The sequence below is a fragment of the Meleagris gallopavo genome, chromosome 7 (genome assembly GCF_905368555.1).
Source record: "Meleagris gallopavo chromosome 7, MGAL_WU_HG_1.1, whole genome shotgun sequence".
NCBI lineage: Eukaryota > Metazoa > Chordata > Aves > Galliformes > Phasianidae > Meleagris > Meleagris gallopavo.
In genome coordinates this window covers 23,185,889-23,201,548 of record NC_139410.1, presented here as the reverse complement: position 1 = coordinate 23,201,548, position 15,660 = coordinate 23,185,889, and the positions used below count along the sequence as shown (strand labels likewise).

At 43.1% G+C, this 15,660-nt stretch overlaps 1 protein-coding gene across 18 annotated transcripts in view; it reads right to left on the bottom strand.

The window, feature by feature from the left end:
- The window catches only part of BIN1 (bridging integrator 1), an 87,333-nt gene extending 77,117 nt beyond the window's left edge, over positions 1-10,216 (bottom strand). For 8 of the 18 annotated variants that reach the window (XM_085228859.1, XM_085228867.1, XM_085228869.1 and 5 more), the window contains exon 1: positions 10,025-10,215. In XM_085228859.1, coding sequence (XP_085084985.1) covers positions 10,025-10,108 — 84 coding nt within the window. In that variant the 5' untranslated portion in view covers positions 10,109-10,215. Of the gene's footprint in view, positions 1-10,024 lie in introns of all 18 variants that reach the window. The other 10 variants (XM_085228860.1, XM_085228870.1, XM_085228864.1 and 7 more) reach the window with 3 other exon arrangements.
- Between the last annotated feature and the right edge of the window lie 5,444 nt (positions 10,217-15,660).

Genomic DNA, 15,660 nt, shown 5'->3' with positions numbered 1-15,660 from the left:
GTACACAGACAGAAAGGGGAAGTAGCAGCTGGAGATGACTCATGTTTGTGGTAGCTGTGTTATAAGAGATTGAAATTGCAGCCCAGTCGGATTAGCTAGGTCAGTTCAAATTGTTGATCTGAGAAAGCCAAGAGCCAATTTAGCAGATAGAGATGCACAGGGATTGTTCCAGCAGAACGTAAGTAGAGAAAACACCGGACTGAAGGACAACCATTTGGAAGTGGTGACTTCTTTCAACAGAACAAATCCAGAACTGGAAGCAGGCAACTATCTCAAAAGGCGCGGGAGACAAAGAATTTTAAGAGTTCAAGCAACTGCTTTCAGATCACAAACACTTCAACCTTGACATCTTTTGGGCTGATTTGAGAGATGCTGAAAATCCACAGCCTTGCTGGAAGACATGTAACCTCTTCTCAACCACTCAGCTTTGGTTCGTTGAGTCTGAGGTATAGGACCTGCACCTAGGCACCTCTTAATTCATAACAGAACAAGCAATTGGCCACCGCACACAGATGTTTGAGATGTATTTGTACAAGCCACCTTAGTCATATGCATTTGTATGCCAAAACTACAACTTTGTGGCTATCTTTTTCCCCCCACTTGGCTTGCTCTTTTTCGAACCAGGCAGGTAAAACAATGAATTTCCCAGAGTTCAAGGTTTTTACCAAAGCAGAAGTCAGAGAGAAGGTGTATCTATCATTACCCTGGAAATAAAAAAGCAGGTAACTTCAAACAGACTCCAAGAAAGCAGGTAATTTTCCACCCCAGCTTCTGTCTGCCTCAGCCTTTGCAGATATCAAATCAGGGACCAAAAAAAGCAGATAAGTACTGGGCTGGGCAGTAGCTACACTGAAGCTGAGTAGCTAATAAGGCCAAATGGCATCTCTTAATTCATCTGGCATCAATGTGACATTCCAGGCAGCAGGACTCGAGCAACATCAATGTCTATTACTTGGGTAGGCATTTAACATCGCTTAATTAAACCCTATCTATAGCTGACAGTAACACTAGTAAGAGGAACACATAACATAAATAGTTCTGTTTGCATAAATCCCCCTTCTCATGTCCTCCACCTCCTCCCCTGCAACACTCATTTTAAACACTGATACATTTGCAAGAAGTATTTTTATTTTTATGCAGGCACTGATGCAAAATGAAGTAACCAAATCAGGACAACACACAAAAGGCATCTGGGGCCATGCTGAGCTGAAGAGAGAGATAAAGGAGCAGGTGTGTGCTGGAGGAGAGCAGTGCAGAGGAACTCTTATAAGGCAGAGTCATGAGCAAAAAGAAGATACAGGAGATGCAGAGTCCTTAGGAGAGCTCCTTTAAGGGCTTGTGACTGTCTTGGTGGACAAGGATTGAAGTTTCTCAAATGCAAGACAGATGTGGACCATGTAACACGCACAACTGTGAAAAGGGAAAAGACACAGACTTCATCTGTTAGGACTGCGTGATTGAAGAGGGAGACAGCAGCAAAGGATCAGACAGGGGAGAAAGGTTTAGGAACACTTTCCTCCATGGAGAAGTTGGGTTACTGAGTGTGGCTTGTCTCAGCAAAGTTGAGAGATACAGAACAACGCAGATCATCACTTGTTGGTCCTTCTCAAGCAAGTCAAAGGTCCTCTACTAGTGGAAAAAAACCTGATCCTCTGACTGCAAAATGTCTGAAGGAACCAGCTTGTGAGCAGTTTTGTTGTTTTTCTTTTTTTCCATTTGAGAGGACTGCCTCTGCTTCACAATAGTTGAAGGACGAGTAACAGCAAATAAGAGAACTTGGCTTGAAGGGCAACGTTCCCCTCTGTGAATGGGTGTAAACCCACTGGCTTCTGTGACAACGTACTTATCAAGAACCTGGGCCAGGCTGTCTTTGAAGAGGAAAATTATCACAATGCTCTTCTGAAAGAGACTCCTCAAAAATACAAGTCCAAGCTGGAGATGTGGGACAGGTTGCTTAGAAGACACCATAGTTAAATGCAGCCTGACTCTAAGGAGTCTTTATCCAGCAGAGCAACACAGCTCTTCTCTGCTACTGATACCGACAGCCACATCGTAATGGCATCCAGCCCTGACAACACTCACTTCTTCCCTGAATTATGTATGTTCACTGAGGATCAGGGAACACAGAGTAAAAGCCTCCAGCTTGGCAAAAAGTTCCAGTCCAGCAATTGCCTCTAATGCCCAGACAAACCCTAGACTGTGAGGAGTCCGGATGCAGCACAGCAGTGCAGGATGCACAGTTGACACATCACATCACCCTTGACTGTCTTTGACCTTGCCCTTCCTACCATGGTCACACTTCTAATTCTCCCCTCTCAGACCCTGCACATTCAGCTGCTCCTCCTCTCCTAAGAAAGTCAATCTCTCTTTTCAATTTCTGAAGCTTCAATGTATTTTAATGAGTTTTCCAGGGTTCGAAAATAGCCTTGTGCCCTTGCCTATAAAATCATCCTCACTGAACCTCTGCAGAAATTATCTAAGAAGCCTTTTCAGCACACTGGAACTTGGAATTCTACTGAAATAAAACAGTGTCTCAACAGAGCCTGTCTGATATTTGTATTGGAATTGCTGCAGGATAGCAAATGTCCTTTTCCAGTAACATCTAATACAATCACACCACTGGTGCTAACAAACAATCACAATGGCTGTATGTCACAGTGAGGGAAACATTATCAGCATGAGTATGCTCACTCAGTGGCTGAAGCTTAGTAAGGCACAGCTAAGCTTGGTCTTCTGCAATGATACCCAGTCTAAGCCAATGAAGAAGAAAAATCAGTCCAGAAGAGAAGACAGTTCAATACACACAAGTCAGTGATTCAGTTCTACACTGGGGAACTCTGTGTTTCCACGCAGAACCCAAGTGTATTTCTATATCTGAACAAACAAACTTTTCCTGAGCATTGTTTCTGTCTCTAAGCTTGGCATCCCTCTCAAAGTGTGTTTCCAAAATAATCCTTGAGACACACTGTCCCCTGCCACAACAGCTCGCTCCCCTTTCCGGTGCCATGTTGGAATCAGTGTTTGTTCCACCCAAAGATGGATTGGGATGAAAGGACCTCCTTCAGACATTGCCCTATTGCCTGAAAATTCAAAACTCATGAGCTTAACATTCAAATTAAACAAAAATAATTCCCTACATGTTTTTTAAATCTAATGCTTCCCCTGTTTTTCCTCCACATAATAGCTGAGGAAAGAGGAATGGAAAAAAATCTAGTCCTTTTACACCCAGAGCCGGTACTGTTGCAAGACTTACTCTCATTTACAGGAATGTGCCACATTACTTACAAGAGTAGCAGAGAGCTACAGGATCAGCAGTTCTATTAAAGAAAAAAGGTTCAGAGCTCTACATCTCCATATTTCTTTATACCTTATATATTATGCATATGTGCACATCCATCACTGGCAGCATTCCAAATGAATCCAATGGGATGTAATCACTCATTTGGCAAATACCTTGACATTCAGCTCTGAGTTGGTTAAGTCAACTGTTACTGTTTCTGGCTTTATCAAAGGTGCAATCAAGCCAAGCAACATGAAGTCAAAAACACAAACATTTTAGCTGTTTTCATACGCATTAGTTACTGTAGGGCTGAAGCTCCCTTTCCCTTTCTGCTGGCAAGCAAGTATTGCTGTTCTGCCTAATCCAGTTTCAAAGCAGTGTTACGAAAAGCACAGTGAAAAATGTTTGTTTCAACACCTGACAAGACAACTTAGAGGAGCTGAGTAACTAGCACAGTTCTCATGCAATTTTAACAAAAAAGCTCTAAACCTACTTAAAAAATTAAAAAATAATTTAAAAAAAATAATTCAAAAAAAAAACAATCCATGATTGGTGAAGAACTGGCAGAAAATAAAATCACTCCAGAACAGGTTACCAGCTTTCTGAGTCTGCACATCAAACCTCTGCAGAGGCCAGTGCTTCAGGCTGTGGTATCTAAGTATCATCAAGAGATTAAAGGCAGCCCATGGCTTTTACAGCAGGATTAGCTACTGTTAATCACTAGTTTCCTCCTTTCCTCCTTATTGGTAAAGTTTGCACCCTCCATGCTATCCGGCAGCCTATATTAAGAAACTGCCACCCAGACTTCTCTTTTCTTCTGAGCAAAGAGACTGAAAGAAACAGCACTGTCTGGCTCTCATGAATCTCCTAAACATAGTCTCAACTACTCTGCCTCTCTAGAAATGCTTACTTCAATAAAGGCTTTAAACCACCAGCCCCAGGTCTGAGCAGGTTTACCCCTGTACAGAAAAAAAAATTGCGTCATGCACATGCACTTCCAGATGTGTGTGCAAACACGATCTGATCCTCAGTTCATCAAGAGTGCCACAGCTGCTTCATAGAGCTGTCTAGGTCTGTGCAACACTCTGAGCTCCAGCTTCCAAATCTTCCCTGTTACAACCAGTGTCCCAAACCCTCCTGAGGGCTCCCAACAGTCAAGGAGAAACTCAGAGGGGAAAAAAAAACAAACAAATTAAGCAACTGCGAAACTTGTTCACCTTGCACTGCTTCTATCTGCATTTACCACAACTGTTCCTTCAGAGCACAGAAGTACAAATTAAAAGAGATTTACTTTCTGAGTAGCAGCTAAGAAACAAACAATGTGGCAGCTAAGAAACAAACAATGTAATTAAGTTGGCATAATAAAACTAACCTAAATCAAGAAAGACCCACTGATCCTGTTTTCTATTAAAAACTCTATTTTCTTATTCTAGGAATGAGGGACTGGGCCTATCCTGCGGTACCTGCCAGCTTGATGAAGGTTAAGCAGCTGCAGAGGCAGCAAAGCCAGCAGATGTAGCACGTGACACCTGAACCTAGATCAGCTACTTGCACCCACCTGAGACTGACTATCCCTTGCACCATGGCTGATTGTGCAAGCATTCCTGCAAAGGTTTCTCACTTCTGTCTTGACAAATAATTAACTAAAGCCATATTTTAAACAGATTTTAACTACAGTGCCATGTAAACGACATTCTTCTCTTTTCCAATCCCTTATCTGAGGGTTGGCCCCTTCCAGCAGTAGCTCAGCACAAATACCAGAGCAGCACGGGTTTGCTGGTGCTCACATACTCAATCTCACAGGTGTCAAAGAAAAGCAAACAGTCCCTCAAGAGAAATCATAAGTGGAGGCTGACGTCAAACTGGACCTCAATGCTTCACTCTACTCCACCTGCCTGCAGCTGCCTTAGGAAGCTTTACCCATATTTAAAGCAGAAGCTGCTCTGTACACGTTGGCTTTGCTAGCCCATCTAAGAAGCCTGTTACGCTTTGGCAAATGGTGTGTAACACAGGTAGAAGCCAAGGCTGCAAGCTGATCCTTGAGAAGCTGCAGAATTCACACAGTGTGCAGCTCAGGTGTCCTATCACCACTGCCACAGAGAAAAAATAGCCACTCTAATACGTGTAAACCAAAGATACCATCTTGTTATGCAAAAAGTTTGTAGAACTGGGGTTTTACAACACATTTGGTTACAAACAACAGGATCTTGTCACTCAGTCCAAAGGGTCAGGAACTAAAGAAACCACCCATTACTTTTTAGTATCTTCCTCCCAAAGTTATGATATTGCAAAAAGCACTGGTGTCTGGAAAAACCAGCGTGTATGATGAATGGACAAGACAGACATTAGTTTGATAGCACCAACCCAACCAATGAGTTCTGCAACACTAATTATACCCTGCCCAGAGCCTCACCAAAACCCTTCATCGAAAAGAGATCTTACAGCTACTTCAATAACATGATCTCATAAGAACTGCATGAAAAGGACTGGCTGTGAGACTAGAACTCACAGGCAAGATAAAACAACCAGAGATAGGCCTCAGTCTTTTCTGATCAGAAAATTCATCCATCCTTGAGATTCTGCTTAAAAGAAATCTGTTGCCAACACAACAGGCAGAGGGGTACCTTCAGCAGGGCAATGATGGTTTCACTGGCAAGTAAACATGGTGTCCTGTTACACCTCCTCTCTGCCCCATGCAGATTACCCGATATCCAGCAATACAGTCTGAGCTCATACTGGAACCATCTGCAGATTAGGGCATTAATTCAGCTCTCCCGTTCTCTCCATTGCCTGTTTTCCAGCAACACCTGGACACAAAGTACCTATGAGATTCTATCTGTCACATAAGCCTTATCTTCTTGAGAAAGTATGAAGTGCTTTCCTAGGGAGTTCTCCAGGAAAAAAAAATATAAAAAGTTTTATGTCAGATCAGCAAAAGAACAACTGTAGCTTGTCAGGCTTTATCACTCTTTGTATTTCTCTAGTACCACAAGGCTGACAGCTGCCAAACCATCCTAACCCCACTCAAAGCCAAGTGAAAACCATAAAAGCTTTGAACAAAGATCCTAAGGGAAAAAATAATCAATATGGATTTTCCCTCCTCCTAGACAGGTGACTGCGATGGTTCTTTCTCAGCAAGAGAGCTTTTTCCATCTACTGTTTTTTTGCTTGAAGCCTGCTTCCCTATGTGCAGAGGTTCCACAGATCAGACAGCCCATTTGACAGCTGAATCCTGAAGACATCTGCATTTAAATTTGGCTTAAGGTTCTTGGTTGCTGTTCTGTAGAACAGATTCCCACGTGCTTCAAAACAGCTGAGATTTCACTCCAGGTGTTCTCACCTGCCATGCTATAGCTACTGGCAGCTTCAAAAAAAAAAAAAAAAAAGTCTTATCAGAACAAGCTCAAAATGCAAGCCATGCCTTCAGCAAACTGTGTAGCACAGAAGCAGCACGGGCAGAGCCCAGAAAGGATTGTTACATGACATAAATTAATTGGAAAAAAAAAAAAAAAGAATTGGGAAACCAGGCCACAGCCAAAAAGCAGTGCCAAAAGTACTCCTCTGCATTCCTTTTCAAGGCCAACGTCCTTGGTTACTTTTCAATGCTGGGCCGCAAATGCTTTAGTGAAACCTCTGGTTTAGTGGCACAGAAATGCTCTTTTGCACTGAAGCACACTCCACAGAAATCTAGATTCAGATCTTCCATTTGGTCCAAATGAAAAGAGCAAGAGACCTCTACTCTAATCACAGCAGCTCCCAGTCAATGTCTAGAAAGGAAAATGGAAGCTCATTCCTTTCTACTCCACACACACGCAGGAAAAAAAAAAAAAAAAAAAAAAAAAAAGCTCCTGAAGAGAATTCCCTTTCCAACACCAAGTTCATAGTTTGTCCCATGAGAAGTGCCTGTTAATCTCCAGGCAATTCACATCCCCCAGTCCCACAGCCGATCCTCTCTTTCCACTCCGAATCCCTGGGATGAGGCCTCCGACAAGGAACAAAACCCCACTCTATGAGCTCAGCCCAGTCCTTGTATCTCCCAGAGGAGGTTCCTCACACCAGAGCTGCCCTGTAGCACCAAGGTGCTGCTTTATTTTGCTTAAAGCAGAAATATTCACATGTATGTAGATTCATACATTCAAAAATGGGAGACTCTTCAAACCAAATGAGAACTGTGTGAGTGTGAAAGATTTTGAAAATTTCCAAAATAGAAGATAAAAATGATGACATGGGAACAAATTCTGAGATTCCAGACATAAAGCAACAATTTTCAAACCTTTATTGTCAAATGCTCAATGGCAGAGTTTAAAGAGCATGCAAACATGAGCCTCTCCCCAAATACCACGACAATGAATGGGTTACAATTTTACCCCATTTTAAAAATGCTGAGAACCTACAAAAGGTTCTGAGCTCAAAGATCAGGTCTGCTTCAGCAAACTGCAGGATGATAAAGTGCAGCTTACAGTCTAAATCTCCCAACTGCTGAAAAGGATGATATGTTTGCAATAGTTGCATGGGTCCTTTCTGCTAGATGGGTTCCTTTCAGAGACATCAACTTCCTTCATGTTTCATGGGACAACAGGAAGACTATTGCTAAGCATTATACTTGAGGCTACTCTTGAATAGAGAAGAGGGATTAATAGGGTGCACAGGCCATTTGCAAACAGCACAGTCAACCATTCTGCCCCATATTTCCTGCTGAATTGAGAAAGTGCCTTCCAAAAATAGCCAATAGTTTTGCTGAAAGGCTCAAAGTAAACAGTACTTCTGAAGGAATATCTTACATACTTTACATAATAGCCATCTCAGAAGGGAAAAAAGGATGTGTACAGTGTTCCAGTGTGAATTCTGAGTTGAACAAAAAGACATCATTCTTTGCTTAACACAAGGCTTAAATTCACCATGAAGGAAATTGCTGAAGTCAAAGCCTTTGGGCTCAAGCTGGGAGGGAGACATCCCTCTGAAGGGAACCATTTTTATCCTAAATTGAAGTTGAAAGAGGATACGTAAAAGGAACGCTGTCAACTTGTTTAAGCCTCAATTTGTACTTGCCTCAAAAAGGAAAGTTCAATCTCTTTCAGCTTCCATCAAAAAATCCAAAAAAATTTTAAGCACTTGGATTGTTGGGCACTCAGCTACACCTATGCAGGCTTCTACTTTTTTGTTTTTGCTTTAAAACCTGGTCCTCATCTCTAGACATATGGTTTACCCTTCTTGTTAAACAGTATGCCTACTTTAAAAGGAAATGACATAATAGTAACACCGGTATCGTGCTATAACCACTATTGCCTTCTCTCCCATTCAGCAGTAGCTTTCCTCACAAGCTAGAAATCTACATCCATGTGCTTGCTCAGTGACACTCTGCCCCTTCAAGACAAAGGTGAAACTCCACAAAAGAGGAACTGTTACAAGCAAAGTGACAGCAGCATGAAGGGGACAAAGTAAGCGATCAATGCCTTTTATTCTTTCTGAGAGTCAGGAGAGAGAAGTTGCACTGCTGGTACTATGATAATAGCAGCTAAAGGGCCTGGAAATTGTGTTTGCTTATTAAGTTCTTTATGTTTTGCTTTCCTTTCCTCCTCGAAGGGAAATTAGCTGTCCATTTTTTGTGTAAAGCAATAAAAAACTGATTTCAGATCGTGCAAATTCCCTACAAGACGCAGCTATGCTCTTGATTCTTACTGTCATTCCTATATCCCACGTCACTGTTGGGGAACAAGCAAGGGAAAGAGCTACACGTCCTGGTGGGAGCACTTGGGGACCGCTCTTCCTCTGGGGAAGGAACCTGCACGTTAGGAGCAGGGAAGGGCCCGGCAGCCACACTTGGCTCAAGCTGCACCAGTAAGCACTCCGTCAGCAGGCCAGGAGCTCAGCCTGCAGCACCCACCTTAAGATTAGCTCAAAATATGGTTGCCACCTGGTGGCTAGCAGGGAAGGAACACGGCATCCGCGAGGAGCTCGGGGCAGGTCTGCTGTCGGCGCCAGGAGCTGCAGCAGGGAAAGCCGCAGGGAAAGCCGCGCTCAGCGGAGCGCAGGGAGGGAAGCAGGAGCTGCAGCCGGCTGCCCCGCGCGGCCATCCGCACGCGTGCTCCGCAGCGCCCAGGCTGCCGGTCCCGGCCAACGAGCCCGGGGCAGCGACAACGTTAGGCCCGACGGCTCCGGGCTCCGCTGTGACCCCGCGGCGTTTTGTAACACCGTCGGGGCCGAGGCCAGCGAGCACCCACCCCCAGACCTCCAGGATTAAATCCGGTGCTAAAGATAACCGCAGGGAACACGAGCGGAGCTCTGATCCGCTCACCCTCCGCCCTCGGACGCGCACCCGTCCTTATTCAGTCAATGTCACCCCGCGGCGGTGGACTGACAGCGGCTGACGGAGCAGCCGAGCCGCGGCCCTGCGCGAAGCCGCACGGCCCCGGGGATCGCGTGCCGCCGGCACCGGGAGCACAGAGCCGTCCTCCCCTCACCGCAGCGATCCGCCGCTTCGGCTGCAGCCGCTCCGAGGGCTGCGCTGAAGGGCGAGCGGCCGCACCGAGCCTCCGGGAGACGATCGGGAAGCGGCGCCCGTCCCCTTCGCTCGGTGCCTCCGACGTTTCGTTCGCAACGCCACAGAACGCAGCGGCGCTCGCTAAGCGCGCAGCCGGCTCTGCCTCTCCTCCGTCAGCTCCCGCATCGCCTCCCGTCGGTGCTCAGCCCGGGCCGCGAGCGACGGCAGCCTGGCTCCGCGCATCCCCACCCCCGCTCCCTCACCTTCTCCTGCGCCCGGGTGAGCTTCTTCTGGACGTTGCTGGCGATCTTGCCGGCCGTCACCCCCTTGCTGCCCAGCTCGGCCATCTTGCCTGCTCTTTTAACGAGCGGCTGCGAGAGCCGGGCCGGCGGGAAGGGGGGGAAAACCCGGCGGGAGACAATGGCCCCGGCCGCCGCCGCCCGCCCCACGGCGCCGCCTTTTAAAGGGACAGAGCGCCGCGCCGCCTTAAAGGGGCCGCGCCGCCCCGGGAGGGGGCAGCAGTGGCACTGCCTGCAGGAAGCCTTCCTTAATAGTACCATTGCAGAGGGCTGCGCGGTAGCAAGTGATCTTAGATAGATGATGGTGTGATCTGGGTGCTGTCTTTCCTCCCGCTTTAAGAGATTTGTACCACTAATTGATCATACATATAAAATTTGTAACACTGCATCAATACTTTTCGAATTATTCCTGGACCTAAAGTGAGAAATTTACATTCTTGGGGATGGGGATGGTAATGAATCAAGGCCCTGATTAACAAGCGAGCTGACATGTCAGTAGATTTCATTCCATACTTTTAGCTGCCCACTGTGGCATACAGGTAAATGCCTCACCTAGCTCTCATCTCTTTGAAAAGCGGAAAAAAAAAATCAACTGACCAGAGTGTTCACAGGAACACTGGGATGGCTGATTGGTTTGCATGGAAGTCTGGATGCGCTGTACTAGCAGCTTATGCCCATCTCCACTATTTTCACTGGTGCACAGTAATTTAGATTCAGCATAGCTGCACAGGGTGGTTCATTGCTCCCATCAGGGAGTAACATTGATGTCAAGCACCATCGCAGAAGATGCTGCACACCTACTAGAAGAAACCAACTGGGGCTGCACAGCACTTTGCTCACATAACTTCCCCGGAATTCTCAGCACCTTAGCCTGCTTGGTATTGTTCTGTAGCTGTGACCAGTATTTTAGCACTGTCATAGCCTGCCTCCTATCTGCCCTTGACCCCTGCCCTGCACTCCTGACTGCACAGCACACACTGCAGCCTTCACCCAGCTAGGCCTCCATCTTGCTCTCTCATCCGCTGTGCAAATACATTTTGTCAAACTGCTCCTTTACAACACAGGACAAAGTTCTGCTTCCTGAAAAACGGGAATCCTAATACTTAGCCCCAACGTTTCCTCCAGTTCTTTACATTGGGGCTTGGTCAGGCTCCTTCCTAGCTGCTTCTGTACACTGGTCTTACTGCTTGTGAGTTGGCATCTGCTATACGAACGCAGCACCCAGCACATCAGCCAAAACAACACTGGAGAGACAATTCAGATATTGAAGGAATTTGCATTTGCCTTTAAGATGGAGATGTGCATCTCTTACACTTAATTTAATAGAAAGACGGTAGTAAAACTGACCTGTGTTTTGAAATGATTTCACAGTCTTTATTTTGCCAGATGAAAACAGCTACCTCCAGAATTTCATGCACACAGGGAATAGTGTAGTACTCACTGTTGCAACCTGAAGCAAGAGAAAAACATTGACAGTGATTACTTGAGAGAACCAAGCCAGATTTTTCAACTTATATTTTACTTATTGTTTCCCGTATCCGCTTTAGTACTATTTCTGCTCATTCAGAATTTGAAATAAAAACAACTATTTTCCCAGGGCCCCTAGAAACTGCAAGTAGAGAACCCACCAACATCTCCTTGTGAGGCTTCATGATATAGTGTCTCTGCATTTCATGCCTCTTATGTCAATGGCTTAAAAAAAAAAAAAAAAAAAAAAAAAAAAAAACCATAATTCAGAAACTTGCTTAAATCCATGCTGTACCTCAGTTATGTTAGAAGGATGCCACTCAATCATACCACAGAATGGCTGAAGTTGGAAGGGACCTTAAAGATCATCCAGTTTCAACTCCCTGTCATGGGCAGTGCTCCCACCCATCAGGTGAGGCTGCCCAGAGCCCCATCCATAACCACGTATCATCTGGAAACACAATGAGATTTTCTTTGTCTCTTATTTCTCTCAGAACTCTTCCTCTCCAACCAAAATTTTAAAAGAGAATGATGTACGTGTGGTTAAGTATTTGCCACATCAAATATAAAATAGCAGATGCTTCAGGGACAGAACACGCTCCTCTGTGTCCTACCTCACATATTTGCTCCTCCTGTCTGTGTCCTCTCCTCAGTAAAACTGTTTTTGAAGGATTTTTGTTTATGTCCTTTCAAGTGAAAAGAGGTTGAGTCTGCAGCACATAAGCTGAAAAGAGAGTCCATAGAAAATATCAGACAATTGTGAAACAAAGGTGGCCAGACACCCATATTCACCACAATGAAAACTGATGACAAATCAAGTACATTTTTAAAGCTAGGATTAACAGCAAGTATCCATCTCACAGCATGAGTCATTTGCCAGTTGTTCCTGTGCTTGATTGGATCAGCACTATAGCTGCAAAGTATCTGCCAGGCTCCAGGTGTGGCACAAGATGTAATCCCCATCACCATACTAGAACAGGCCAAACATTTGAATTAAATTTATATAAGCCATTTTTAACCAGCTGATATACACTGAAATATTTTGTTTTGTGGACAGGAAAGATTTTCTATCTATCATTCTCATGTCTCATATCTATCCACCATTGTCTGATCTCTTTTTTATAGATTAGATTCTGCACAAATGGAGTTTAAAGGCATAGAACTCCATACATCCAGCTCCTGCAATGAGATTCATTAAATTAGACAACTATGCATACATCAAACGGAATTTGATACCCTAGGACACTTCATTTCTCTTAACTGTAACCAGCTGAACATGTCTAGACTGATCTAAGCTGAGGTCAGATAGGCATCTATCCTGAGAAATCAGTACTTCCAAAGCACCAGTCAAGCAGATTAAACATCTTCTAGGAATGCCTCTCATCCCCCTCAGCTACAGAGGGAGATTAGACGAATAGCTTAGATAGCTGAAATTAAGAAAGCCAGGTGAGTTATGAAACCTGCCTGTAGTCCATCTCCTGGGTGATAGTATGACTCACATAGTTCACAAGCAAGAGAAGTATGACAAACACAACTCCACAATGCACATTTTTTAAGATATACCTAACATTTGTTGGTTTTGTCTCTTGGTTGTTTTGTTTTTTTTTGTTGTGTGTGTGTTTCTAAATTGATTAGTAGTCTAATCAATAGTACCTGTGTTAGGTCTATGCCACATAAGCACATTTCACTTCTCACTCATTAAAGACAGATGAGCTGCTCATCTGTTTACAGTTAAGCACACGTTTAAGTGCTTTGTGGCTTGGATTCTATCACTTTGTAGTTCAGATAAAATTTAGTGCCTCCATGGCACAAATCATTATTTTTTTTAATTCTTGTTTTTGCCAAATCTGTCCATCTGGGAGCAGAATGTTTTTTGGAATCATTCCTAAATATAAATTGGTATAAAATATTATTTTCTAAAGATTGATTTCAGCAATACATCTTTCAGCATCTCTGACTTGAACCCTTTAATTGCAGCTGTGCATTTAGAGCTACAAGCTGTGATAATCAAAATCTATCTGCTTCCCTGCTGTTGGTGGCAACATCTTTAATATCGAATCAGTTCATTTCAATGAGAGATTTTTGAATTAGCGGTTTAGTGGTTTCTAACATTCATACAACTAAATGTATATGTTTCTTGTTTAAGTAATTCCAAGTAAATGTAACACATTATGGGTCTATAAATATTATGATTCTTTGTTAACATTCAAAGCTGAGGCTTGCATTTTAAGCTACCCCAAAGACTGGCTGCTTGGAGCCATGGTCTTATTTTGGTCTGACTCTGGCCATAACACTAGAAGTCAGATAGCCTGAGTGCCAGCAGGATTTTCTTGCTTTATGATGCCAGTTGAGGGATTTATTTAAAACACTACATCCAAGCCCTCAAAATCAAGAAATAACTCAAGGTAAACTATGTAGCAAAATATCATCAACTTAAAGCAACCTTGCTCTTAAGCAACTTTACTATCTTCTTTCTATTTGCAATCGTGAGCTTTTCTGGGACAACATTCAGAAAGAGCTAGCAAACATAACTTCTATCTTTGCATTTAACTTGATAAGAACATTTGCCAAGGGCAATTCAGCCATCACACTTTCTTGGTTTGTCCTAGCATTCCTTTTTGACTGACTGTATTCTTAGGCAAACTCTTCCTTTATTCTCTCGCAGGAAGATGCTGGGAAGGATCAGGAAGTTTCTGCCCTAATATAAAATAAGGCTTTGCTGATTATGCTTTCTACTTCTTAAAACAAAACCAAGATGAAACTATTTTGATTTTAAAATAATGTCTAGAAGCCGTTCTCTCCCACAGCTTTCAAACTCACAACTTGTTGAATCTCTTCACTGTTAGCAAGGATGACAAACAGAAGATGATGCTTAAGCAACTCTTCTTGTATCCAAAACACAAAAAATTATCTACCGCTACAGCAGGAAGAGCTCCAAACTCAGCTCAGCTCTGAATTCTGAGAATTCATCTACACCTTAGTAAACTACCTACGAAATAGAAATTAATTATAAATCACTCTACATATTGCTATGTCAGTTTACAGCTGTAGTAGAATACGTAGCCTATCTCATACAGTCTCACAAAAGATATCATATCACCGGCACAAAACACCAGAGAAATACAGAAATATTTTTAAGAAACCCACCTCCACAAGGTTCACATTGGTGATAACTGTACTACACAGACCTATAAAATGGTAATACATGATGCAGTTGCAGTATTTTCCTCCTTGCTTCTTTTTACTGACAGCCTCAATTAATTTCCTTGGCAACAAAACTGAGCAACTCCTTCACTACAAAAAACTTATGAGAGCTACATCATCAGCATAGGCATATGCCTAGAAAATCAAGAGTGATGCATTGACAATTCTGAGGAGAAACAGCCATCAAAATGGCTTCTAACATGAATAACTCTTTGCTATTCCTCTCTGGAGTCTAACCTAAACTCTGAATACTTTACTCAATTGCTGCCAATATGTAGCTGTTTCTGAATTTGGTCAAGAACATTTTCTTTTATTTGTAGATAAATATTTGATCCATGATTGACAATGAAATAGTATTGAGATTTAGATTTAAAATTAAGTCTCCTAATTAGCATGCATTTATCTCTCTTCACAAGTGGGTTATCTGACATTTTTAGATGTCATTGAATCCTCTGACATCTTGAAGTGTCTCTGCCAAATTTAACAGACAATATTGTGACTCTTAAAGTAAGCATCCTTGATGGTTTAATGAGTCACCATCTTGTGTATACAGATAGCAGAGTCATCTGCATGCTAAAAGGAACAAACATGTCAAGCTAAATTTCTGTTTTGTTTCAAAACCCTATTTTGGTTTTGGCAAACCAAAGGCAAATCTGCCAGATAAACCTACCAACTGACCATCTAAAACTGTGGAAATTTTTCTCACCATATCATTGTATAAGTGACAGAAATGCACACTATTTCTTCTTTTCTATACTGAAAGCCAAAGAAGAAGTCTGGAAATGTTGCAGTATTTCAACATTTTTACAAAGAACTTTACAACAGATAATCTCTAAAAACCCCATCCTTTGGAGTAACATAAATGTGTTTTAATACAGGAAGAAAACTTCAAAGTCTGAATAATAATAAAAAAAAAAAAATCTAAACCA